Below are 25,500 nucleotides of genomic sequence, written 5' to 3'. Positions count from 1 at the left end.
CAATACCCTCCTGAACAACCAATGGGTCAAAAATGAACTCAAAAGGGAATCAGGGTGTCTGGCTGGATCTGTTAGTAGAGCATGTGACTCTTGATATTGGGATTGAAAATTAGAGTCCCATGTTGGGTGTAGAGATTATTTAAAAATAGGGGAAAATTTTTTTTTTTAAATAAATCAAAAAACATCTTGGAACACACATGGAAATACAACATACCAAAATCTATGGGACTCAACAAAATCAGTGCTAAGAGGAAAGTTTATGGCAATAAATGTCTGCATTTTAAAAACGGGAGGGGCACCTGGGTGGCTCAGTCAGTGAAGCAACCAACTCTTGATTTCCGCTCAGGGCATGATCTTATAGTTTGTCGGTTTGAGCCCCACATCAGGCTCCACGCTCACAACACGGAGCCAGCCTGGGATTCTCTCTCTCCCTCCCTTTCTGCCCCCACCCTGCTCATGCTCTCCCTCTCTCAAAAATAGATAAATAAAACTTCAAAAAAAAATTAAAAAGGTGAAAAAAGAAGAAAGGTCTTAAATAATTAACTTTACACATTGTGGAGTCATAGTGAGCTAGTTAGATTAATCATGAAAGAAAGAAAGATCTCAAAGAATTAACTTTATACATCAAGGACCTAGAAAAAGAACTAAGTCACTCTGAAATGTACAAAAGTTATCTATGCTTCTACTCTGGTGATATGTTGCCTCTTTGGTAGACCAGAGATCCCAAGCTCAGCCATTTCTCTTCTTCAAGGCCCTATAAAACAGACTCAATCTAAGTTGGACTATTCTCAGAATGAGAAGGGGCAAGGTACCTTCCAAAGTTAGAACCTTCAAGACCTTGCTCAAGGCCAGCTACATAACATATGTGGGCCAATGCAAAATAAAAATGTGCGAGACTCCTTCAAAATGCAAGACAAATGGGCCATTAAAGGTACTAAAATATAAACCTTTTTCCCTCTTTTCCATAGTATCCCTCTCAATTCATCACTGTGTTTTATTCATCTGACATTTAAAATCATTCTGAGTAAAAGCAAATTTTAAATTTCAAACATTAGCATGAATTGTACCATTCATCTTTATACCATACAATGCTAGTTTTAAATGCAAACACAACTGCATTTAACTTGAATGTGCACAATCACCAAAATCACATCATTCATATCTCAGAGCTCTTGCATGCATATGTATTTCATTCTTACCAGAACAGTAGAAAAGCTGCACAAGACTCAGTGGTCTGTTTTTAGTTTTTTATATGTGCACATTCTACCAACATTTTCCACCTTCCCCTTACTAATGAGATGGACTGAAAAGAAAAAGAATTATGGGTTGTCCTAACTTTTTCCCTCTATATCATCATTTTTAGTGTAAGTTGTTAGAAAATAATAATGTTCTTCAGTCACGTCTCATTGACAATGGCCATTCTGTGTTCAAAGCAAGATGTGATTCAAATGTAAGGCATGGCTTCTCAGGGCTGTCAGGCCCTTGTACTCCTAGTTAAAGAGGTCCTTATATAGAACCTGAGTGCAGCATTTCAGAGGACTCAGAATGCATTGTTAAAATTCAGAGAACTTTACCTGATATGAATATTTTACTGAGCAAGAGACAAACTGTGAATCAGCAGACTTCAAATCAAAAGTGTTTTGAAGCTCAACTTTTAACAGTTACAGCTCAGTTCATAAAGCATGAATGAGGTGGTACTGTGTGTGTGTGTGTGTGTGTGTGTGTGTGTCACTGGTTACTAGAAACTTACAAAAATTGAACTGTTAAGCTTACTTGTTTGTAGCTGATTGTCCAGGAAGCTGAAAGGTAACACTAGCATGAAGAAAGCTTAAGTTTTATTTAAGCATTTTGGGGGAATCAGGACAAGCATTAAAGACTCTGGAGAGAATACAATGCATAAGGGCTATTAACAATATCCTGACTAACAGCAGGATAATACCAAGTACTATTTGAAAAAATACCCCCCAAAGCTTAAATGCTTGTCAGCAGCCACTGACTCATCAGGTGATCTTTATGAGAACAATAATTACATGAACTTGAATGGTCAGAAAAATCTACTGAAATCCTAGTTTGTGATCTTCAAAGGACCGTGAAAACAAACAACACGGTGACCAAAAGTAATGCCAAAGGTGCCCATTCACCCAAACTTAACCAACTAAAAAGACCAAATGAGTTATAATCAGATTCAAATTTTACTTTTCCAAGCCAATCTGCATTTTTGGGGGCATAAAATGTAATTGGGTTTCAATTTCCCCTGAGTTATTTGCATAGTCATAACATGATATATTAGTAATAACACGAATTCTTTCTTGCTCAGTTAGTAAATAATCTAAGGCTATGTGGTTATCTAATATAACTCTGGCTAAAGATTTTATAGATTTTTATTGTGGCCATAGAGATTTTGTAGTAGATAAGGCCTCTTCTAATAAAGTTCAACTGCAATCTTTCATTAGTGTCTTTTCCAATAAACCAAGTCTCTAGGTATTGATACATGGAAACCATTGTCTGCTTTTGGAAGTGGATCACAGAAAACTTTTTGGACTAGTGGAAATAAATGTTTGAATAATGCATTCATGTCTTACAATAAGGAATCAAGTCATGATTATTTAGGACAGGATAAATAATATGATGCCTTATTTCAAGAGGCAGTATTGCAGCTAGAAGCTTCCATCTAAGTTGGGCCTCTATATAGAGTGTGCAATAAGGTATTTTATAAGATGTATTTCTGTGGAAACAAAAGAAAAACAAAGGTTAATAGTTGGAGCAAATTAAAAACTTAGTCTCTGAGTCTAATGAACAGTCAGGGAAGAACATTTTTATATCTGAGATGGGAGCATCTTTAGATAGTGGAATAAAGATGGCAGTTTCAATCTGATGGATTTTCATGGTTTGCAGCTTTAATGTCTGATGATGTCAGGGTGTGCTGTGAACTCTCAAAGTGGCCTACATAGAGAAAGGTATGAAGACTGTGCATATATCATCTGCTGTGGTAACACTTCTGAAGTTTTGCACATTTTCCTTTGTTTTTTATTTTGTTTGTTTTGTTTAACACTCCAAGTTCTCCCTTCCATCTTTATTGATTTTAAGATTTCACACGGAAAACTTTTTGGGGACTAGAAAAGCAGCAATCATATCACACTATTTTAAAAACTTCAAGTTTCAAAAGCAAATTGTTGGTTTTTTTTAAAATATAGTTCTGACCTGAGTTAGATACAGGGATAAAAATAGGACATACCTGAAGGTTACATGGCCTACAAACGGTGGCAATATTTTTTGTTGGTATATTTTTTTAAACTCAAAAAGACTCAACTTCAAGCAGTAATAAACATAAAGCAAAAGTGACTTAATTCAAATATTCAGAAAAACCTCTCTGTCCATATAAGTGAAAGAATAAGTAACATTTTCACATGAAGACAGACATAGGATTTGTTCATTCAAGTAGCTAAAATATGCTGTTTCAGCCCACATGTAGTTGCCCTCCTTTAACTAGTTTGGGCATGGGAAAAAGAGAAGTTTTAGTTTTTAGTGATTCTAAGTCACAAGTATAAGAGAAAATTGGAAATATGTGTTTGAAGAGTTATAGCCAGATATAAAAGGACTCAAGCCAGAAGGAGCAGAAGAACTCAGGGTCCAATACAGGGTTTTGTTTGTTAATAACAAAACCTCAAAGACAATGAACAGTACTAGAATCTGTAATGGGCACACCACAGTTTTCTACTGAAATACATTTTTTCTCTCTATAGTTCACTCCATTTTTACCAAGATAATTACAGTAGCATTGATTTCTTTGTGAAATAAGTCATCTCATTAAATTCGACCTAGTTATTTACACAAGGGCAGCAAGAATAGTGATTTTATGCATGTTTTAAAATATATTTCAGTTAGTTTTGCTAATATCCATGGGGCCACATTGGCTCCATAAAATTAACTTTCGTTTCTTTTTTTTTTTTAATGTTTTTATTTATTTCTGAGAGACAGAGAGAGAGAGAGACAGCATGAGAAGGGGGAGGGGCAGAGAGAGGGAGACACAGAATCTGAAGCAGGCTCTAGGCTCTGAGCTGTCAGCACAGAGCCCGACAGAGGGCTCGAACCCATGAACCGCAAGATCATGACCTGAGCCAAAGTTGGATGCTTAACGACTGAGCCACCCAGGGGCCCCTAACTTTCATTTCTTAAAATGGTCTGATAATAAGCAATCTCAGATTAGGTTTTTAAAAGTCTCTGTAGGCTAAGAAGCATGAAAGTTCAGTGAGACACAAAGTGAATATACAAGTTCAAAGATAAAATTGTTAAGAATTTCAAACAGAAGAAAGAGCCAAGAAATAACCCCATGATAATATGGTTAATTAATCTTTAACAAAGAAGGAAGGAATATGCAATGGGGGAAAAAAAGTCTCTTCAACAAATGATATTAGGAAAACTGGACAGCTATATGCAAAAGAATGAAACTGGATCACTTTCTTACACCATACACAAATATAAACTAAAATAGATTAATGACTTAAACATGAGACCTGAAACCATAAAAAACCTAAAAGAGAATACAGGCAGTAATTTCTCTGACATGAGCCAGAGCAACAGAGGAACCTGGGTGGCTCAGTTGGTTGAATGTCCTACTCTTGATTTCAGCTCAGGTCATGATCTGAGTTAGTGAGTTCGAGTTCCACATTGGGCTCTATGCTGACAGTGTGCAGCCTGCTTTGGATTCTCTCTGCCCCTCACCCACTGGGCATGGAGGAGGGCACTTGTGGGGATGAGCACTGAGTGTTATATGTAAACCAACTTGACAATAAACTATTAAAAAATAAATAAAGAATTCCAAGATGACAGCTGAGCGCTCTACCAAGTATGAAGCCCTTCTGAGCACGGAGCCCCAAGCATAAAGTAAGTGTGTCACAGAAGCCATTTAGTGGACATCCTGAACACAATACAGCAATTGGGTCAAGAGACAGATGGACACACATAGTGCACGTTATCTTGTTTATTCATGGGCATGTTCCATTGTTTCATCAGACTTCACTTACAAATCACAAACTCAAAGATAAAATAGTAAGCATTTCAAGATGGCAAAGGCAGAGCATTAAACCAAGTGCAAGGCCTTTCTGAGCATAGGTCACATGCTTGTGAAGTAGCCCTGCTCTCACTTTCCAATGCATACCGTCTGGCCTCAAGCAACAAAACATTTTTTTAAAAATCTCTGATTCTTTTTTCTTTGTATTTTTAATCTTCTCTAATGACTATCAAATGTATTCATAAATATCCCAGCTGCAGTTAGCTTTATCATCTTTTCAAATCAAACAAGCAAACAACTAGATCCACAATATATATTACCTGTTATTGTTTTCTATATTAAACATCGACCATAGTTTACACCCATTAGGGTACTTAATCCTACCAAATAAAGAAGTTTATAAAATCACTTCTGTAATAGGCAGTTGCCCTTCCACCTTCCTTCCTTTGACTAAACAAACAATGCTCAAGATTTTCCACTTTGGGCTGTAACAGTACTTAGTGCTATATTCTATTCTAGACTTCTTCAGCCTAGAATGTACCCATTTTGTATTCTTTTAGAGGATGGTTGAAATCACCTACCATATTAGGTACTTTCTTACACAGATTACTGCATGTATCTCAAGTCCATTCTTTAAAAGTCACATATTAACTCATAATCATTGTGTGTTCCATTTCTCAACCAGGAATTACCAGAAAAGATGAAGGGGGTCATCTAATAAGGACCCCATGTTGTGAGTCCCAGGATTTTTCTGAAAAGAAAACCATAGCTTTAGTAGGTATACAAATGGGTCTATGATCCTTTACACCTCCAAAATTTTAAGAATCACCTTACTGGATTCCCCTACTTTATAAAACTTTATGAGGTTGGTCAGTATAATTTGACATCATTCAGCATCTAATCCTGTTTTCCACAGTTCTGGCACCTCTAGGAAATTATAATTTTATAAGCAGAACCAGACACTTTGATTCACATTTGTACTTTTACAATACAATTAAACATACATTTCTAGCATTTAAAAGATTTTAAGTATTGTCAAATATATTTGGATTATATCTTAACTCACAGTACTTCACACAATTCATGATTTTAAATAAAGTAAATTAAATCACATCTGAATTTCTAAACCTAAATATATGATGATAGTGACCCTTGTAATTGTTTTAAAATTCCTGGAAAGCATGTCTATCTCTTGAAATGAACTTAGCATAAAAAGCAGCAAAGTGGTCCTTACTAGGAGTGTCTGAATCTGACTTGGTCAACAGTATTGGGCAAAGTTGGCAAAACATAAGAGAACGCAGCAACAAATTCTGTGAAAGGGCCATGAATCTGGAGCATAAGCAGTAGAGGACAATTGATGAAGGCACCGTTGCAGCAGTTGGAATCATCAACACGGATACCACACAAAGTAGGTAATATACATCTGAAAATGAGCCATTCCAATTTTTTGCAGAGCAAAAATCTCCACTATTAATAAACTGATGACACCAACGGAGATGGGCCGAATCCAAGTGCAATCCAGTGCAGTGAGGTCAGGAAACCACAGGACCCCATCAGCAGCTAACTGTTCATGAACAGAAAAACCTACATCTGAATGTTTTGCCCCTGTGCTAAAATTCTTAAGAGGAACAGACATGAAGATCCACATTGGAAACTGAATCCGGATGAACACGGTGGCTTTGAGAGGGTGGCAGCTGTCCCGACCAAACAGCTCTGAAACAAGCCTCCACATATTCTCTAGGTAAGTTGGCCTGGCATCTCTTCTGGACCACCCAGCTGCTCTGCACTAACTGCAACTTCTTGGTTAAGATGCCTTGCAATGCTTTTATTTCTGGCTGCAAATTTTCTGCCTTGGCCAGGATGTAGTGCTGGGAAGCGCCTGGGAGGCACTAGACCACGCCCAGCAGGACGACGCTGGTGAGGACCACGCAGGCCCACCAGGGCAGACCTGTGGCAGTGTGCACGCGAAGTCGCACCTGCTATGCACCTGTACCAATGCCAACGTGGCCAGGTCCCTGTCCCAGCTTCCAGGATTGCTGCCGCTGCCGAAGCCAACTGCCAAGACTGCCACCACCACCCACACCCGCAGAGCGGCGTGATTAATGCCACTGTGGAGGCTGGTGCAAGAGGCGGGCCTCTGACCCTGAGCTGCAGTACAGCCACCTACCACCAAAACCAGCAACACGTCTGGGCTGACCCTTTCTTCTTGATGCCTCTGACCTATGCGCCACAGCGCCCAGAGTAGAAAACTACTCTAGAAAACCTCTACTAGTGGAGGAGATGTGGCTCCTAACACCTGGAGGGGAAGTTGTTGGCTAAAGACAAACATTCTAATCTTTTCCACTCAAGCCAGGAAGGTGTGAGGTGAGGACTAGACAAGGGTAAGGATGTAAATGTTGGTTATCTTTAAAAAAAAAAAAAAAAAAATCTGGGGCGCCTGGGTGGCTTAGTCGGTTGAGCGTCCGACTTTCGCTTAGGTCATGATCTCGCGGTTCGTGGGTTCGAGCCCCGCGTCGGGCTCTGTGCTGACTGCCCGCTCAGAGCCTGGAGCCTGTTTCAGTCTGTGACTCCCTCTCTCTCTGACCCTCCCCTGCTCACGCTGTCTCTCTCTCTCTCTCTCCTAGAAATAAAAAAAAATCTTTATGATGAATTGAATATCTAAATTGAAAATAATTGCTTAGGTTTCATTTACTCATTCTTTTATTGTCCCAGTGAATATTTACTAACCTCAAGTTGCTAAATAGAGGGTGACTATTCAACAATAAACAGGCAAATACAGTTCTACCCGTCTCCAAGTTGAATATATAGGCAATAAATGACAAGTCAATGCTACAGGGGTATTAAAGGGAAAGTGCATGCTTAGCACTAAGGATGTACATTCGGACTATTAAGGGGGCGTTGAGAACAGATAAGTCTTTCTGGAAGAATTCACCTCTACAGAGTGAGACCTGCAGCATGAGTAAGACTAACTGGGCTCAAGAGGAGGAAAGACTGTTCTTGACAGACAAAACAGCATGGGCAAAAGCAGCAAGATGAATTACAAGGAAATGAAAGAAAATTCAGAAGAGGCAGAACTCGGAACCATGGGGTTCATTACCGACGAAACACCTTTAGGTGTTTGAACTCTGTCTTAAATGCAGTGAGAAGCCATTCAAGAGCTTCATATTGAATCATATTTGCTTTGTCAAAACATCATTCTATGAAGAACATAAGGGATTGGAGTCTGCGGTCAGAGTAGGTACTGGTCCAGTTCATAGTAAGAGTAGGTATTTGGCTGGATTTAAGTATGGGAAATAGTGGGGTTTGGACGTGAAAAATACGTAAAAGGTAGAATTGACAGGACTGGGTGAAAGGCTAAGGGAGAATAAAATATCAATAAGGAAAATTTCCCAGACTTCTGGGTCAGTAGCTGTCCGATGCTTGTGCCATTTCCAGAGGGTTAAAGAGCCAGAGGCAGCCAAAGAACCTGGGGCTGAATATTCCAGATATCTGCAACTTCCCTAATATCCTGTTAATCCAAAATTTGTTTCCTATTTTGGTTTTTAATATTCCCTACGAGACGCCTGTGGGCAGCCGGCGGACTGCTTCGGCGGGCAAACAAGATTCTTCTCACAAGAGGGAGCCCTCGAGTGCAATCCCAAAGACGGGAAGCTGTACGACTAAAGAAACAGGAAGCTTTTGATCGCCCTAAAATACCCACCCTTAAAGATCTCGCGGCGGATCCACCCCGAAAAGTCAAAGACTCCGAGAAGAAAAAAGTCGACAGCTCAAAGCGCTCACTAATGACTCCGCCCCCTCGGGAGGCGGGGGGCGGGAGGAGCGGTAGATGCCCGGATGTGGTGTCTCGGAGTGAGTCACGTGAGACAGCCCCGGGAGGCGGGACTCCTGGCGGCGCGGTCGCCTCACGTGACCGCCTGCCAGGCAGCCAATGGGTGAGCGCGGCGGAGAATTTCGAATGTGGTGGCGTTAGCCGGCGGGCGGCTGGAGACAGCCTAGACCTGGAGGGTCCGAAGCGCGGGTACGCCGGCCGGGCAGCCCCGCGGAGCCTTGGAATGTAAGGAGAGCGGCAGCTGCGCCAGAAGTGGTGGCCAAGGTACTGTTTGGGACGTACCTGTGGGAGGAGGATCTCCGGACCTTCTTCCGGCAACACCCCACCCCCTCGACTTTACCCGTGCCCCTCCGAGAAAGAGAAAGCCCAGGTTTTTCAGGTGTGGAACAGGGTGGTCGTGGTCCTTGTTGGTCTTTCCTCGGAGGTCTCTCTGGGGTTCTAAATTCGGTGGCCAGAAGCTCGATCGTGGAGTCGGTTTGGCCGCCTGTCTCTGTCCACCCACTCGACTTGCGCTTTCCGACGCTCCAGTCTCCTCTTGTTCAATACACGGAGACACGAGCCTCCTGCCTTGCAGAGTTTTGTGGACGAAGTGATCTGGAAGGGCATTTACCGCAGTTAAAAGCCAGGCTCGACGCGCGGGCGCACAGACTGGCGGCTGTTCTCGTGCAGCGCGGTACGCTGGGCGCGCTTCTGTTGTGCTTCCTGGGTCTGCCGGGAGAAGCTCGCGCCGGGCTGGGCCCTGCCTGGCCGCCCCCGCAGCGGCAGTGAGGGAAGGATTATGACGGAGATCGGATATTCTAGGCTCTTCCGAATCCGGACCCTTTGCTCGAATAAGCTGTTGACCGACCCCTCCCGCGCCGCGACCCGTTTTCATTCGTTCTCTCCACCACACCCCCTTCGGCCTACGTAGGGGACTTCTCATACGGCAGTTTTCTCTGGTGATTTTAAGTAAAAGGTGATAACGAAACTATTTTAGGTACTTTACTAAACTAACTTGATCAGTTACTTAATCTGTGTCACTTTCAAACATCTCCTGTTCAAACTTTAAAAGCTCCATTGTGAGACGCTGTTTTGTACAACCCACTTAACACTAGTGCTTTAAAAAAAAGAGTTGTGTTAGCTGTACTGGAAACATCCCAGTATATGTCCTATCTGTTGTTAAAGAGAAAATAACATCTGAGGTCTATAGTTAACACCCCCAGACAGTGCATAAAGGAAGATAAATGTGCGCTGGAGAAAATACTCAAGAAAATGTGAGGTTCAGTAAAATATTTGGCCAGCATAGAGGAAATGAAGGTATCTTTTGTAGTGAAAAATGTAAATATAGTTGTAGGAAACAGGAATTATTTTTTGCAATTTTGTGATCTGCAAAGTGCAATCCAGGGTAAAAGATGTTCATGAATAGTAGTTTGATGTGCTTAGTAGCAAAATATTTAAGCAAATCTGATTTGCAGCATTGAAGGATTTAAGTATATTTATGTATTAATATACTCAGCGTATTTCACTATCACTGCTTGTTTTATTTACTACTTTTAACTGTATGTAAAACAACTGTTTGTAGAACAATAGTTATTTAATGTCTTGTTTGCTATACTCATGACTTACTAGGAGCTAACAACTGAGTTTTAAAAATAACTGAGAAAACTGGCATGTTCCTCTGCCTCAGTTCTGCTCTTTCTAGTTCTATGACTGTTAAAATAGCCGATTAAGATTGTATATAGTGCTACATAGTTTATAAAACTCTGAGGAGGACCTTGACTTTCATGAGAGTGTGTGCAGATCTAAAGTATTGGGCTAAAAGAGTGTGGAAGAATAACTCTTGATTAATTCCATCAAGTGACCTGATCTGATAAGTTAATAATGTAGAGCAGAAGTGGAAAACAAAGCCCACATACAGGATTACCTCTGAACTAATGCCGTATGTCTAGTAAATGCTAAATGCTGGTCATAAACGTTGTCTGTAGGAAACATAAATAATAGTAACATCAAAATATAATATTAAGTATATCCCATAATGCCTTGTATACACTACCCCCCAGTGGCTATTTGTTAAAGATAAATAAGTGACATATTACAGAGTCTTTGGGTTGAAATACATATTTCTTAATTTTCCCTATAAAGTACCTGAGGAGGATAAGAGTATGCTAAAATGTTAGTGAGATTTAAAAACTGCAGAATCTAAGTTATTACCAGGTTAGCCAGCTTCTTCAAGCTAATTCTACACTTACTAAGTCTACTCAAGCCATTCTTTATGAACAACCTGTGTCTTCAGTCTTGTTTTATATTTGATGTTATCTCTTAGAAAAATTAAATACTTTTTATTGTTTTAAATCCCTAGGCAGAAGATGGCCAAGGAAAGGTGCCTTAAAAAGTCCTTTCAAGATAGTCTTGAAGACATAAAGAAACGAATGAAAGAGAAAAGGAGTAAAAATTTGGCAGAGATTGGCAAACGAAAGTCTTTTATAGCTGCACCATGCCAAATAATCAGTAAGAGATTTTCGTGTTGTCCATTTGCATCATGAAATGATGTGATTTCATTTAAGTTTACCTTTTAAGTTTTTTTTTTAAGTTTAAGTTTACATTTAATACATAATAAAAAAATGTATCCTCTTTCAGCCAATACTTCTACACTGTTAAAAAACTACCAAGACAACAACAGAATGTTAGCTGTAGCTTTGGAAAACGAAAAATCCAAAGTGAGAGAAGCCCAAGATATCATCCTACAGCTGAGAAGAGAATGTTACTACCTCACATGTCAGCTCTACGCACTGAAAGGAAAACTGACTTCACAACAAATGGGAGAGACTGCTCAGGTATTTTCATTACAAAAGCTGACTTTCTTAGGAAAAAATGTGAAATCGGTCACTTGGTAGTTTAGATCAATTATATTATTTAAATTCATTACTGACTGATAGCTCTGTTAGTAGTGAATTGATCAAAACGTCTTTCATCAGTGCTCTAGCACAGCCAGTTAGGAAAACTCCAGGCGTATACATGATTGAGGCTTGTGCTTGTATAACCTGCTTCTGAAAGCAGGTAGCAAGACAAGGTACAGAAGAAATAGTTCAGCATTTTGCACTGCTGGTCCTTTTTGACTCTTCAGCTAAGTGAGCCAAATATAGGGCAACTCAGCTAAAGATCTAATAGTGGTACCTGAAGCAGACTAGTCCAAAAGTTTCAATCGGCGCTATAAATCTTAGCTTTTCTATGTAGTTTTGTTATACCTAGTGAGGTCTTATAAGAACTACCTTAATTTGGGAAGGAGGGGGCAGTATTTAAGTGTGTTTTGGAGAGTCATTTTTTACCTACTAGTTGGTCAAATAAGGAAAGGTATACATTAATTCCCAGACAAGAAATATCTTAAACATTTTGCTGTTTGCTGTTTAATATTATTCTGTTGTATTCAAGGTTATATGGAAGGGTCAGCCAAAATATAACAGATGTGGAAAAAGCTTGATATTCTTTGCGTCCCCCTGCACAAGTATCCCAAGAAGAGATAATGATGAGCCAGGATCTCCTTTCCTTTTCCTAGGAAAACTACTGGGGGCAGACAGAAAGCAGTGGTGCATGTCAGGTAGTCACAGAAACAAGTTTACTTTTCTTGTGGGTGGCCGTCTGTTTGCTGTGCCAGTGAAGACAGTTGTGTTGGCAGGTAGGCCAGGAAACCAGAGAAGAAAGCCAGAGCATCGTGAATCAGGGAAGAGTAAAGACTCAGGAAGGGAATTAAAATTGTCTCTCCTCTGACAGCAGGAGTCAGTGATGAAAGGTGACTCCATATTTTTCCTACGTATGACATAGAGAATGTACATACATATACATATATGCAATATATGCATATATGGTGTAGCAGAGAATTATCTATAAAAGATTTGATATTTTCCTGTATTGTGAGGATTAAATTATTTTAAAAGGTAGGGGGTTTTTTTGGTTGTTTGTTTTTCCCCCCTTCAGAATAAAATCTTTCCTAATTTTTTTTCTTTTCCTTGTTTGGTCAACTAGTAAGGAAAGAAAATTACTCCAAAGACATTTGAATGTTCCTTTTCCCTTTCCAAAGTTTTTGGTGAAATCATATAGAGAATAGTGAGAAATGAATACCCAGTGAGACGATCACAAAAACAATGGGGGGATGGGAACTGTTATTGCAGGCTTTTTGACATTTATCATTGCTTTTTGAGTATTTATTAAAATGTTATTAGCTGAGGCTCCTGAGTGGCTCAATCAGTTACGCATCTGACTCTTGATCTCAGCTCAGGTCATGATCTCACAGTTCGTGGGATTGAGCTCCATGTTGGGCTCTGTGCTGACAGTGGGGAGTCAGCATGGGATTCTCTCTTTCTCTCTCTCTCTCTCTCTCTCACTCTCAAAATAAATAAACTTAAAAAATTAGTTGCTGGGAAAAAGTGTTCTTAGCATTTAACATCAAGATTGTTTTCTGCCATGCATTTGCCATATGCATCACTCTTCAGCCATCATTCTATACTCGCGTGCTTCCATGTTTATCAAGTCAATTAAACAGTAATGGACTTAACATGCTTAAAAACTTAAAATGCTTTGATAAGAAGAAGGTTTTTCTTGCCTACCAATAGTTAACTTAGTTTATAAGATTAATCATAAAGTATTTTCTAATAGCTTTTGTTTCCTAAATTTTATAATAGATCTTTTTAGTAATTTGTGACTAAATTACATTATTCTACAGTTAAATATTCTCCTTTATTTACCTTCAATAATGCTACTACTTAAATTTAGAACATGAGCTAAATTGAAACTAAATTTAAAATTTGTAATAGGATTAAATTTCTAATTATTTTGTTTCTCTTGAACAGTTTTAACCTCTCATAACATCAGCATATTATATGTGTGTCAAATTTCAAAAAACAACTGCACTGAATTAGAGTGACTTCTAAGCAATCAGTCTGGAACTCTCACCTGCCTGTATCTACAAATCTACAAACCTGCCTGTATCTGCACTGTTCTCTGTCTTCCCTCCTGTCACAGGGGCAGAAGTGTCTCTGCACATGTCAAAGGCCAAGCCTTTCCCTGTGCATCAGATTCCCTTTTTCTCATCCCCTCAAGCACTTTGGTCCTGAAAGTTTGCACTCTTTCAACCTGGATCTGCCCCTTGACTGAATCATTCTAGCTGTCATACAGATGTGCTTTAATATCTTTTGCCTTAAGAGAAAAAGAAAATAAATGAAACCTCTGCTGATTTCATATCCCTCTACCTCCTCATTTCTCTGCTTCCCTTCACAGCCAAACTTTAGCAGAGACAACAGTGCACTTACTGTCCTCACTTCCTCAGCTTCCATTTACATTTGAACTCCCTCTTACCTGGCTTTTATCCCCATCATTCTATGGTCACTGTGCCAAGGTCCCCACAACCCCCATGTTACCAAATTTAGTGGTCACCTCTCTTTCTTCTTGACCTTAAAATAATAACATACTTCAATCTCCTAGCTTTCTTACTACCATACTTTCCTAGTCCTTTCTGTTACACATCTGTCTCCTTTGCTCACTTCTTCTTTAGTTTCAAATGTCAATTGTCCTAGACCCATCTTGTCTTACCCCCCTCCCATGCCTTTAAACACTCACTGTCTGCTGGCAACTTCCAAATTTATGGCTCAACACACACACACACACACACACACACACACACACACACACACACACACACGACTACTACTTGAGCTATCCACTTAAATATTAATAAAGGATCTTAAACATTTTTTTAATGTTTATTTATTTTTGAGAGACAGTGCACGAGCAAGGAAGGGGCACAGAGAGCAGGAGACACAGAATCTGAAACAAGCTCCAGGCTCCAAGCAGTCAGCAGAGAGCCTGACGCAGGGCTTGAACTCATGAACTATGAGATCATGACCTTAGGTGAAGTTGGATGCTTAACTGACTGAGGGATCCAGGCGCCACAAGGATCTCAAACATTTTGTACAAAGTACAACTCTTTATTTTCCCTCTCCCAAAGATACTGTGTACTTCTGCCTTTGTCTGTCCGTCTTATTCATCTCATAAAACAACCTGTCCATTTGCTCAGGTCCGAACCAAAGAGGCTTCCCTCTCCCTCTTTCCCCACTCTCCTCACCTCCACACCTATTCAGTCTCAGCATACTGTGTTCTCTCAACACCTTCCACTGGGCTTCACCTCTGTAGCTGTAGGACTCAAGTCCTAGCAGATAGCTGTCTTGCTAGATTTACTACAGTAACTACCTAACTTCTTCTGCTCTTGGCCCCTTTCAATCCATGTTTCATACAGTGGTCAGACTGATCTTTTTAAAACTTACGATTCACTTCCCTGCTTAATAATTAAGTAACCATAACACTGGGACTAAAATCCAAACTCAAGACTCCCAAGGCCCCACGTTCTCTGGTCTCTGAATATACAACCCCTCCTGTTGTTCTCATTATGAGAGAGGTCATATATGATTCCAGGCAAAATGGCCTTTCTTTTCTAAACACAGCAAGGCTTTTCCTACATCACGACTTTTGTATTTGCTGTTTCCACCACTTTTTCTTTCCCTCCCCTTTCAATGGTGGGCTTCTTTGCATTCTTTAGATTTCAGATGAAAGTCACCCTATCTGTCTAAGGGAACCTCCAACCTCAGTCAGTCTTGGTCACTTCAACTCTGAGTATTTCCTTCATAGCACTTTATCACTCTCTGAAATTATTTATGTATCTTTTTCCTTTCATTAAAAATTTTTCTTTCCCTACACTAGAATGTAAGCTTTAAGAGAGTTGGACTTAAATATATGTTTTAGCTGCTGTAGACTTGGTTCCTAGAACAGGGCCTGGCACCATAGTAGACTGTTGGTACATTTTTATTGTTGAAAAAATGAATGCTTTGTTATGAATATATCAATTGTACCAGTGTTTTCTTTGTTTTACTATATTAACAGAACCAGGAAGCATGTCCCTCTGGAATGGCCCCCAGCAGTGACAACAACTCCAGGGATTTATTTGTGAAGGATTTACCGTTGGTATCAAATTCATTATTACAATTACTAATGTCAAAAAAGATGTAATTCTGTGACACATTTATGAAAGAAAATTTGCATTGTATTGATTCTTGTGTTTGGAGTCTGATGTTTTCTCTACAAAAAATGCATTTTAGAAATTTTGATATGTTGATATTCTGTTACATATAGCTAAGCCAAAACTTTCTTATATTTACTTTTTTGATGTTAGGAATAAGCTAACTATTTAAATATAATTGAATTCCTTCAGTTGTATTTCTCTGATATCATGTTTTTATTCTAAGAAGGATTGTTTATTCAAATGACAGTATATTTTGCCAGTGCTACAGTCTGGTTTAGAAATGAAATATAATGAAACATCACGTTTAACACAGCTGTCACCCTGTCTTGCTAATCCAGTTCATTCCTAAATACAGTCAGACCCCATTAAACCCTCTTCCCCTTCTCTTGGATCAAGTATACTTTGTTTATGAATTATTGAGATATAATTCCATACAGTAAAATGCGCAGATCTTAATTACACAGTTCAGTGAGTTTGCCTAATGTATACACCTGTGGAATGAAAATCTCAATTATGATAGAGAGAACTGCTGTCACTCTAGCTGGGCTTCATCTGTTTCAGCATTATTGACATTTTAGGCCAGATCATTCTTTGTTGTGGAGGACTATCCTAAGCATTTTGGGATATTTAGCAGCATCCTTGCCCTCTACCACTAAATGCCAATGCCACTGCCTTCCCCCAGTTAAGACAACCAAATATGTGTCCTGACAGTGCCGCACATCCGGTGAGGGGTATGATTATCCCCAGTTAAGAACTGCTATAAACCATCTCCTCATATCCCTTTCAAGTCTGTGCCCTTCTCTTTATAAAAATAATCACTAAGACAAATTCTACCCCCATATTTTTAATCATGAATAGTTAAGAAACTGTTGAACTGTAAGACCTGACAAAATATTTATGTAATGTTAAAAAGGAAGATGGGGTCATTGAATTTTTATAAGATTCCTGAAATTGTTGTTAATTAGTTACCATAACTCTATTACCTAAATCTATATTTAATTTTTGATGTCTAGAGGAAAAAATTCTTTATAGGAAATAAAGAATAAAATTATAATTAGAATGAAACAGCCAGTAATAGTATTAAAGCAAAAAGAAAATTATTTCATGAGCCACAGGGGGACAAAACTTTTAAAGAAAATAAATAGTATTAACTTCACAGGGGTCAGTAGTTAGGCACCATAAAAACATGCTACCAAAAATAAAAAAAATTACAGCTTGGCTAATGACGAAGTAGGCTGCTAAAGAGTTGAGTGATCAAATTGCATTTCTGTAATACAGAAGTCAATTTCCATTGGCTGTTTCTCCAGGTAAATGAAATGATGAGTTATGGCATGTCAACAGGAGGAACTGTCCAAATAGATAAGGCAGTTCTTCCAGTGGAGCTGAATGTCATTCATAACAAACCAGGTTCCATATAATCAGCATAAATGTTTTTTGTTTTCTTTGATACTGAGTAGATTTAGAATAGAATTATGAAAGTAAAAAAAATGTTTTTATTACATAATTATTAAATAAATTTCTGTTTTTTATTGGCTAGACAAGTTCTTCTTCTGGAAGCTCACGTTCCAGGACAAGGAGAATCGTCCCAAATAGAAGGTAATTCAAGTGAAAATCTAAAACTATTCTTACGGGTAAGATGAGATCTTTGAGAACAAAAGTAACATAATTAAAAATTTTTTTTTTTTTAACATTTTAAGTTTGCTCATCTGGCATTCTTCTGTGCAAATCTGTTTATTCTTTTTAGAGTATAACAGTTTTAAAATATATCCATTTATTTTGCTAAATCTATAATCAGCTATAACTGTCTGCAGTTTACTGAGAACTACTATGTGCCAAGCTATGTGTCAGCCATGTTACATTATCTCACTTAACCCTCATAACAACCCTAGAATATAGGTACAGTTGGTCCCATTTTATATAGACTCAGAGAGGTAAAGTATTCCACAAGAAGTAGCCCAAATGGCAAGAGCTAGCGCTTAAACTCAAAGCCGACCTCCAAAGCCATGCTATTCTTTCCACTTCTAAATTGACGTGTCCCTGTTCTCAAAACTTTGAAGAAGGGATAGCTATGAATAAACAGAACCTTTTCCTAAAAATACTTATAATATTTCTTCCCTGAAAAGCTTTGTAATTATCCCAGTTTTACTCAGCTTTCAAAAAACACCTTAGCTCCCATTTTCTCAGTGTACTTGTCCTACTTTAGAATATGAGGTTCTCTCGCACTGAATCCTATACCCGTAGATACGTGTAGCCAACTAGTTTTTCTTTAAACCTTTCAACTAGGGACACAGAAAACTCCCAGTTAGAATATGTTCGGAGGTTATGTAAGATTCTCTCACAAGTTAGATAGAATCCATCAGTTGATCACTGCCAAATAAATTAGGTGGTGGTATTAATTTCCCCACATTTATATTTACTTCTAGCAAATGTGGGGAAACTACAGGATGACTTCATTTATTTCATTTTTAATTTTGAGTTTTAGCATTACTGACTTTAAAGTTTCCATAAAGTTAAACTATTATTTTTCTCATTTATCTTTTAAATTCTCAGAGCAAGTACCTGTTTCTCAAGACAGACTGGAATTTGATTTGAATTCAGATGAAGATAAATCTACTGATAATGTCTTACCTAGAACTGTATCTGTCCGTCGCAGTTTAAAGACACATTTTAATAATATAGGTCAGTTCGGTACCTTGGATGATTTTGAAATCAGTCATTTCTCAGAGCAGTCCTTTGAATTGGAAAGAATTAGATGTGTAGACCCACTAGAAAATACGCACATACCTGAAAATGTAGAACAAGATGTTTGTCAATGGAATAAGGATCAAATTAACTTATCACCAAACCTGATTGACCCAGAAATATCCACTAAAACAAAAGAAGACATTTTGGAGTATAAACCTGAACAAACTAAAAGCAAGCATGGAGGTGCAAAAGAAGACAAAAGAAAAGCTAACAGAAGGAAAAAATCAAAACCTCTATCGAAGTATAAAGCGAGCAAAAGTGAAAATAAAAAAACTGTTTCCAAAAAAAAGTTGGATGAATCTGTCACTTCCAGTGATGCTTACAATTTTAATTTGGAAGAGAGAATTCATCTCACTCCATTCCGACCAAAATTTAACAATGATTCTAACAGAGGAGAAAACAACAATGAATCTGAAGTGAGCATCTGTGAATCAAGTGGTTCAGGAGATGACTCTGATGACCTCTATTTGCCCACTTGCAAGTACAGTCAAGGTCTCTCCAGCGAATCAGAAAGGAGCCCAGTCGCCAGGCCTCGACCTAAAAGAGCACTAAAATGTAGGGACGAGAAAGAGATGGAGGATTCTAAGCTTATAAAAACTCCTATCAGTAAGTGATCTACTTGTTTGCCTGCATTTTTAATGTTTATAGTAAATGATCACTCCTGATGCTTATATGCTATACTTCCCATCTGTTTCTCTGGGGGAGGTTAGAGACTTGCCATCTGTCTCTTTGGGGGAAGTTACAGTCTGATTAAACAATGGCAGGTTGGGGGTGGAAATCACAATTGTATGGCTATGACCTGCTTTAAACTACTTTAAATCTTTAAGAACAAATACTGCTTGTTAGGGAGAAAGCATTTTTAATTTCAGTAAATGAAGACTTCCAAGGTAAGAAAAACTTTTTGGTGGAGTTAGGTTGAATTAAAATATCTTTTATACACTCACCTGAACAACAGCCCTTTGAAAATGAAATCAAATTTGAATCCAGTGACCTATCATTTTAGTGGCTTTGCTTTATATTCAGTTTGACAGGAACCATGATTTTAAATTGATTCATTCTAGTTAGTGGAAGGTGGCCAAACACTAGACCAAACTTTTTTCCTCAGTTGATGGGCTTAGTATTTTTTGGTAGACATTTGTAAGACATCTAAAAGCTGTCGCTTAAAAATCTTGCTCTTATTAGATCAAAAGTAGGCATGGTTCAGACGTTGATATAGCCTGCATCTGCCCACAAAGATTCTCATCTGGGAAATTGTTATTGTGATAAAACTATAATATACGTGGTCATGTTGTAGCATTCTCAAAACATGCTATTTCATTTGATCCTCAGAAGAACTTTATAAAATGCAGGTATCATCGTGCTTATATTGTTTATAAGAAAACTTAAGGCCTAAAAAATTTAAATGACTTTCCATAGTCAACCAGTTAGGCAGTGGTAGTTTGCAACAATTTTTTTTTTTAATATGCTATAATAATGTTAATGTGACTCAAATAATATAAATCAAACCAGATTGGCAAAATATTGATAATTACTGAAGCTGGGTAACTGGGGGTTCATTATATTGTTGTCTCCATATTTGTGTATACTTGAAATTTTACATACTTTTTAAAAGAAAAAAATTACACTCTAAGATAGTATTACTCAGAATTTAATCCCCAGATCATCCGCATCACCATTACCTTGAAACATGTTAAAAATGCAGAATCTCAGGCCATACCCTTGAATCAGAATCTGCATCTTTTTCACAGGTTCCCTGGGGGATTTGTATATACATTACTTTTGAGAAGCAGTATTCTAGAATATACCAGCTGATTGGATGTTGCTTAACCATATTTTCCAAACTAAAAGTTGGAATAATTAGTATAGTACAAAATGCTTAAGTGGAGAAAAAAAGACAGCATGTGAAACCTAGATAAGTCTGGAGAACATGGTTGCTAAATATAGTAATTTTACAGTTATAATTTAGTATGTCTTGGAAAAACAACTAGCTTTTTAAAGCTATTTGAAGAGATTGTCTTGCAGTGTTCTTTGTGTGCTGAGTACTTGACACCCAATGTAGATAGAGCTCCAAAATAGAGTAACGTGAATGCTTATGATAGGAAATACATTGATAACTTTTTAACATACTAGTTTTACCAGAGGGAATCCCTTTCCTGCTGGTTTACACAGAGACTATGATGTAGAATTCTCATTTATTTAATAAAGTGAGTTAAGGTGGTTTTTTAAGACTATAGGAAGCCACTTGATAAATCACAGTACTGAAAAAGATGGAGGCCTTGATGATTCTACAGAGCAAGGTAGAACTAAAATGAAATTCTGTAATTTAAATTCATTACACCTGTTATCTTAGAAAAAAAATTTTTTTTAAGAATTTTAAGTCTTAGTAGCCTATTGTATTAACTCTTCACATCTATAGTGATTAATATTTCAGTGTTATCTGGGATGGAAAAATGATGAATAGGTTAAAAAATCTATATTATAAAATGCTGGATTTGTATATGTTTAGGATATGTACTTGCATATGACTTAAGTCCTGTGTTTTTTTAAAATTTGGAACCATATTCAGTAAAAGTTGTTTTTGTAGGTGCACTACCTAAAACTCATCGCTCACCTCATTTTAGCCTGAAGGATATCACCAATGCCCCCTTGTATCCTGTACTGAAAGTCAGAAAACTCTCTCTTTCTCCAAAAAAGAATAAAGAAAGCCCAGCAGTGTCTCTGCCTAAGCGTAGGTGCACAGCCAGTATGAACTATAAGGAACCCACACTCATTTCGTAAGTATCTGATTTGTGGGAACCCACTTTTAGTGATAAATGTAGGGGAGGGGGGGAAGAGGTTTGGAGCTTTGTTCAAGAGTGAGTCTTTTTGAAATATAAAATTTTGATTAAAAACTGAAGTGGGAATATTAACACTGGCATATTTTACAATAACTTTGTATTGAGGAGTAAGATGGTACTGGGGTGCTTAGAATTATGCCTAAGAATTCTTCCTACCCTTACAGGAAACTGAGAAGAGGAGACCCTTTTACAGATTTGTGTTTCTTGAATTCTCCTATTTTCAAACAGAAAAAAGATTCCAGACGCCATTCTAAAAAAAAAGTATGAAGCAAATGCAGTGAAGTGTTTTTTGTATGCTGTTTATATTCATCCTCTACACCTCCTGTCTCTCCAAGAGACAATCTGTAAGATAGTACACAAAAGGGTTGAACTGTTGCCATGGAATATTCTTTGACTGAACTCTCGATCGTGAAAATTTCTTCAAAACTATATTTCAGATGTGATGCTTTTTTCTTATACCACTAATAAATTTGGTTTATTTTTTCTTTTAAATATAAATAACTGGACATACGCCCTATATCTTAAACGGCCTAAAACTTTTCATTTTACTCAAAATATATCTTCTGAGAAAACTTTGGAAATGAATAATCATTCAAATTAAGGGGTTTTAATTATAAGCTTCTGGCATCTTTATTTTTCCCTTAAAGTGGGAATGAATGATTTTTGAAGATGAGCTAAGGATCCTTTGAAACTCTTTATAGATTTGAATAAAATAAATCCTTGACATACACAGTAGGGTATACCTTAAGTTGTTTGGGGATCCTTTATACCATTAAAATTTCAAGTAAAATGTGAGATAATGATTAGAGAATTGATGTTGCTTAGCTTCTGGGACTAGGCAAGTGATTAGCTCTGAGTACCAAGCTCTAGGTGTACACTGTTCTGTGATACCTCAGCAAATTATAATGTCGTGGACTTTCAGGATAGTTCCTTAATATTTGTTACCACATTAGGGTCAATGCAGATATAGAACATTTCCATCACCATAGAAAGTTCTAGTGGGCAGTTCTAAATTCAGTGTTTTTATAATTTTAGTATTTCTGTGTTCTTACTGTTTATCCCTAGAATGTTAAGAATTGTTTCATATTTTAACATTTTACATGAATGTTATATTGTCTATATCTTTTTGCAACTTTTAACTCACCATTGTTTTTGAGATTTATTATCCATGTTGGCAGATGTAGATTATTTTCATCGTACAGTTATATAAATAAATTAGACTTATTATTTTGAGAGATAATTTGCTTCCACTATTTTCATTACAAATTAGTGCTGTGGTGAATATTCTACATTCTTGCACACATGAGATTAAGTTTCCACGGAGTGGATACCTAGAAGGGGAGCAGCTCTCTAAAGTGGTTGTACCAATTCTCTGGACACAAGGAGTGTCATCACTCTCCTAACAGCAATTTATAAGTTCTATCACTTGGTATTATTGGACATAAAATTACCTAAGACAATGAATGTGAAATGGCTCTTCTTTAATTATGTATGAGATATTATCTCACTGAGTTAATTACTTGTGAGAATTCAAATATTTATTGGTCACTCATTACTTCTATGAATTACTATATATTTTTCCCACTTTTCAACTAGTGTCTTTTTCTTAATAGAATAGGGCTCTTTATATATTCTTGATAGTATTGTCTTTTTTACTTGATAGTACTTGTCTTTTTTTACATGGGTTGTAGCTTTCTGTTTTTACTTTATGTTTTTTGATGTTCAAGAATTTTAAATATTAATGTCCTGTCACCTTTTTGCTTAAAGTTTTTCTCTAAAATTTGTTGTTTTGCTTTTTCACTTAGGTCTTTAAACTGTATAGCATTTTGTGGAATGGGGATCTGATTTTATTTTATTTTCCATGAGAATAGCCCATTGCTCCAGCACTATTCATTGACTAATCTGTCTTTTCCCCACTGATAAATACCACTCTCTTTGTCACACAGCAAAGTTTCTTTCTATTGGTTTATTTGTCTAGCTATGTCCTGGATACTATACACTTTCTTTTTTGTTGTTTTTTAGTTTAGCGGTAAAATATAAAAACTATCATTTTGATCATTTTTAAGTGTATAGTTTAGTAGCATTATGTACACATTGTTGTGCAATCATCACCATTATCTGTCTCCAAAACTTTTTCATCATCCCAAACTAAAACTCTGTAGTCATTAAATAGTAACTACTCATTTACTCCACCCCACCCCGTCTCCTAGTAACCATTATTCTACTTTCTGTCTCTATGAAATTGACTCTTCCAAGTACCTCATAAATGGAATCATACAGTATTTGTCCTTTTTTATCTGGCTTATTTTCACTTAACATAATGTTTTATCCATGTCGTGGCATGTTTCATCCATGTCCACACATAGCAGAATTTCATTTCTTTTTAAGTCTGACTAGTATTCCACTGGATATGTGCACCACATTTTGTTCATCTATCAATGGGCATTTGGGTTGTTTCCACTTTTGTCTATTAGAAATACAAAAGTCTACTTGAGTTCCTGCTTTTAATTCTTTGGGATATATATACCCAGAAGTGGAATTGTTGATAATATGGTAATACTGTATTTTGATGAACCAATATACTGAATTCCAGAGTGGCTGAACCATTTTACATTCCCACCAGCAATGCACAAGGGTTTATATCCTTGCTAATACTTGTGGATTTTTTTCATAATACCTATCCTAATGGGTATGAAGTGACATCTCACTGTGGTATTGACTTGCATTACCCCAATGATTAATGATGTTAAACATCTTTTCATGTGCTTATTGTCCATTTATATACCTTCTTCAGGAAAATGTCTATTCAAGTGCTATCCCCATTTTCGAATTGGGTTGTTTTTGTTGTTGAATCTTAGAGGAGTTCCTAAAACATTCTAGAAACTAACCCCTTATCCATTCTGTGATTTGCAAATGTTTTCCCCCAGTATGTGGGTCGCCCTTTTACTGTTGGGCGTGTCCTTTGATGCACCAGTTTTTAATTCTGATTAAGTCCAATTTATCAATTTTTCCTTGGTTGTCTTTGCTTTTGATTGTTATATTTAAGAAGTCAGTGCCTAATCCAACGTCATGAAGTTTTTCCCCATATTTTTTCTTATAAGTGACAATTTTTTTTAAAAGACATGGATGAAATTGTTGCTCAATATTTTTAGGAGTTTTTTATACTATGATCATAAATTTGCCTATATCTTTTCCCATGTAGATTTTTGGTAGTACTCTTAAAATTAGTTGCACCTACCGTTTCTGCTCTCTGGAACAAATTGTACTTATTCACATTTGGTAAAACTTTGCCACTGAAACTATTTTATCCTGTGCTTTTGTAGGTAAACTTTTGTCTTGATTTTTTAAAAATAATTATAAGTTCTCTAATTCTTGATTCTATTCAGTTAAATGACATTTTTCATAGAAATTACATATTTCTTTTATTTAAGATTTTATTTTTAAGTAATATCTATGCCCAACATGGTACTCGAACTCATGACCCTGAGATCAAGAGTCATATACTCCACCACCTGAGCCAGCCAAGCACCCCTACTCTTCTAAGTTTTTTAAGGCATTCATTTTTGCCTCTTTTACTGCATGACATCTTTAGTGTTATTTGTGTATATCTCTGTCCTCAAGTTTGATTTCAAGTATTTCCTAACTTTGTGGTTTCTTTTTTGACCTATTATATAAAAAAGAAACTTTTTTCATACCAAATTGGAGATTAATGTTGTTGTTAGTGGGTTATACTTCTTTTTGTAATACATCAAAAAATTATTTATATGGTGTTCTTATTGTGTTTAAGTCTTTTGTGACTAGTAAAAGTTGTCAAATTTTGCAAATAAGTTTAACTGTATATGCTTGAAAAGAATATAAATTCTCTAACTGTTGAATATAATGTATAACGTTTTCAACTTTTTTGTCTTTACCAATTTTGCCTGATTCATCATTGCTATGTATATGTATGTACATATATACACACACACATATACATATATACACACATACGTATGTAACACCTTCCACAAAATTTGATTTTCCTAGTGAATAG

At 37.2% G+C, this 25,500-nt stretch overlaps 1 protein-coding gene and 1 pseudogene across 3 annotated transcripts; one reads left to right on the top strand and one right to left on the bottom strand.

Moving 5' to 3' along the window:
• Nucleotides 1-6,174: 6,174 nt before the first annotated feature.
• Nucleotides 6,175-9,714, bottom strand: LOC120222023 (annotated as a pseudogene).
• On the top strand, nucleotides 8,989-24,863 carry SGO1 (shugoshin 1). 3 transcript variants are annotated; one of them, XM_039219709.1, is made up of 8 exons: nucleotides 8,989-9,104; nucleotides 11,179-11,327; nucleotides 11,457-11,653; nucleotides 15,747-15,823; nucleotides 17,423-17,481; nucleotides 18,436-19,236; nucleotides 21,215-21,404; nucleotides 21,632-24,863. In XM_039219709.1, exons 2-8 carry the CDS (start codon nucleotides 11,186-11,188, stop codon nucleotides 21,732-21,734), a joined length of 1,569 nt encoding a protein of 522 aa, XP_039075640.1. In that variant the 5' UTR covers nucleotides 8,989-9,104; nucleotides 11,179-11,185; the 3' UTR covers nucleotides 21,735-24,863. The 3 variants fall into 3 exon arrangements, with proteins under 3 accessions (XP_039075640.1, XP_039075643.1, XP_039075642.1); XM_039219711.1 differs by lacking the exon at nucleotides 8,989-9,104 and adding an exon at nucleotides 9,463-9,795; XM_039219712.1 differs by lacking the exon at nucleotides 11,179-11,327.
• The last annotated feature ends 637 nt before the right edge of the window (nucleotides 24,864-25,500 follow it).

This window comes from Hyaena hyaena, unplaced genomic scaffold (assembly GCF_003009895.1).
Source record: "Hyaena hyaena isolate Hyena2069 unplaced genomic scaffold, ASM300989v1 scaffold_839, whole genome shotgun sequence".
In the NCBI taxonomy this organism is placed as follows: Eukaryota; Metazoa; Chordata; class Mammalia; order Carnivora; family Hyaenidae; genus Hyaena; species Hyaena hyaena.
Note: the sequence above shows the minus strand (reverse complement) of the source record. Positions and strands in the feature narration are given on the sequence as shown.

What these genes read in the sequence shown, in the direction of transcription:
- SGO1 (XM_039219709.1), top strand. Translation starts at nt 11,186, where the DNA reads ATGGCCAAGGAAAGGTGCCTTAAAAAGTCCTTTCAAGATAGTCTTGAA. An exon ending in AAATGGGAGAGACTGCTCAG is followed by an intron (nt 11,654 to 15,746) that starts GTATTTTCATTA and finishes CTATATTAACAG; the next exon opens with AACCAGGAAGCATGTCCCTC. An exon ending in GCTTATAAAAACTCCTATCA is followed by an intron (nt 19,237 to 21,214) that starts GTAAGTGATCTA and finishes TTGTTTTTGTAG; the next exon opens with GTGCACTACCTAAAACTCAT.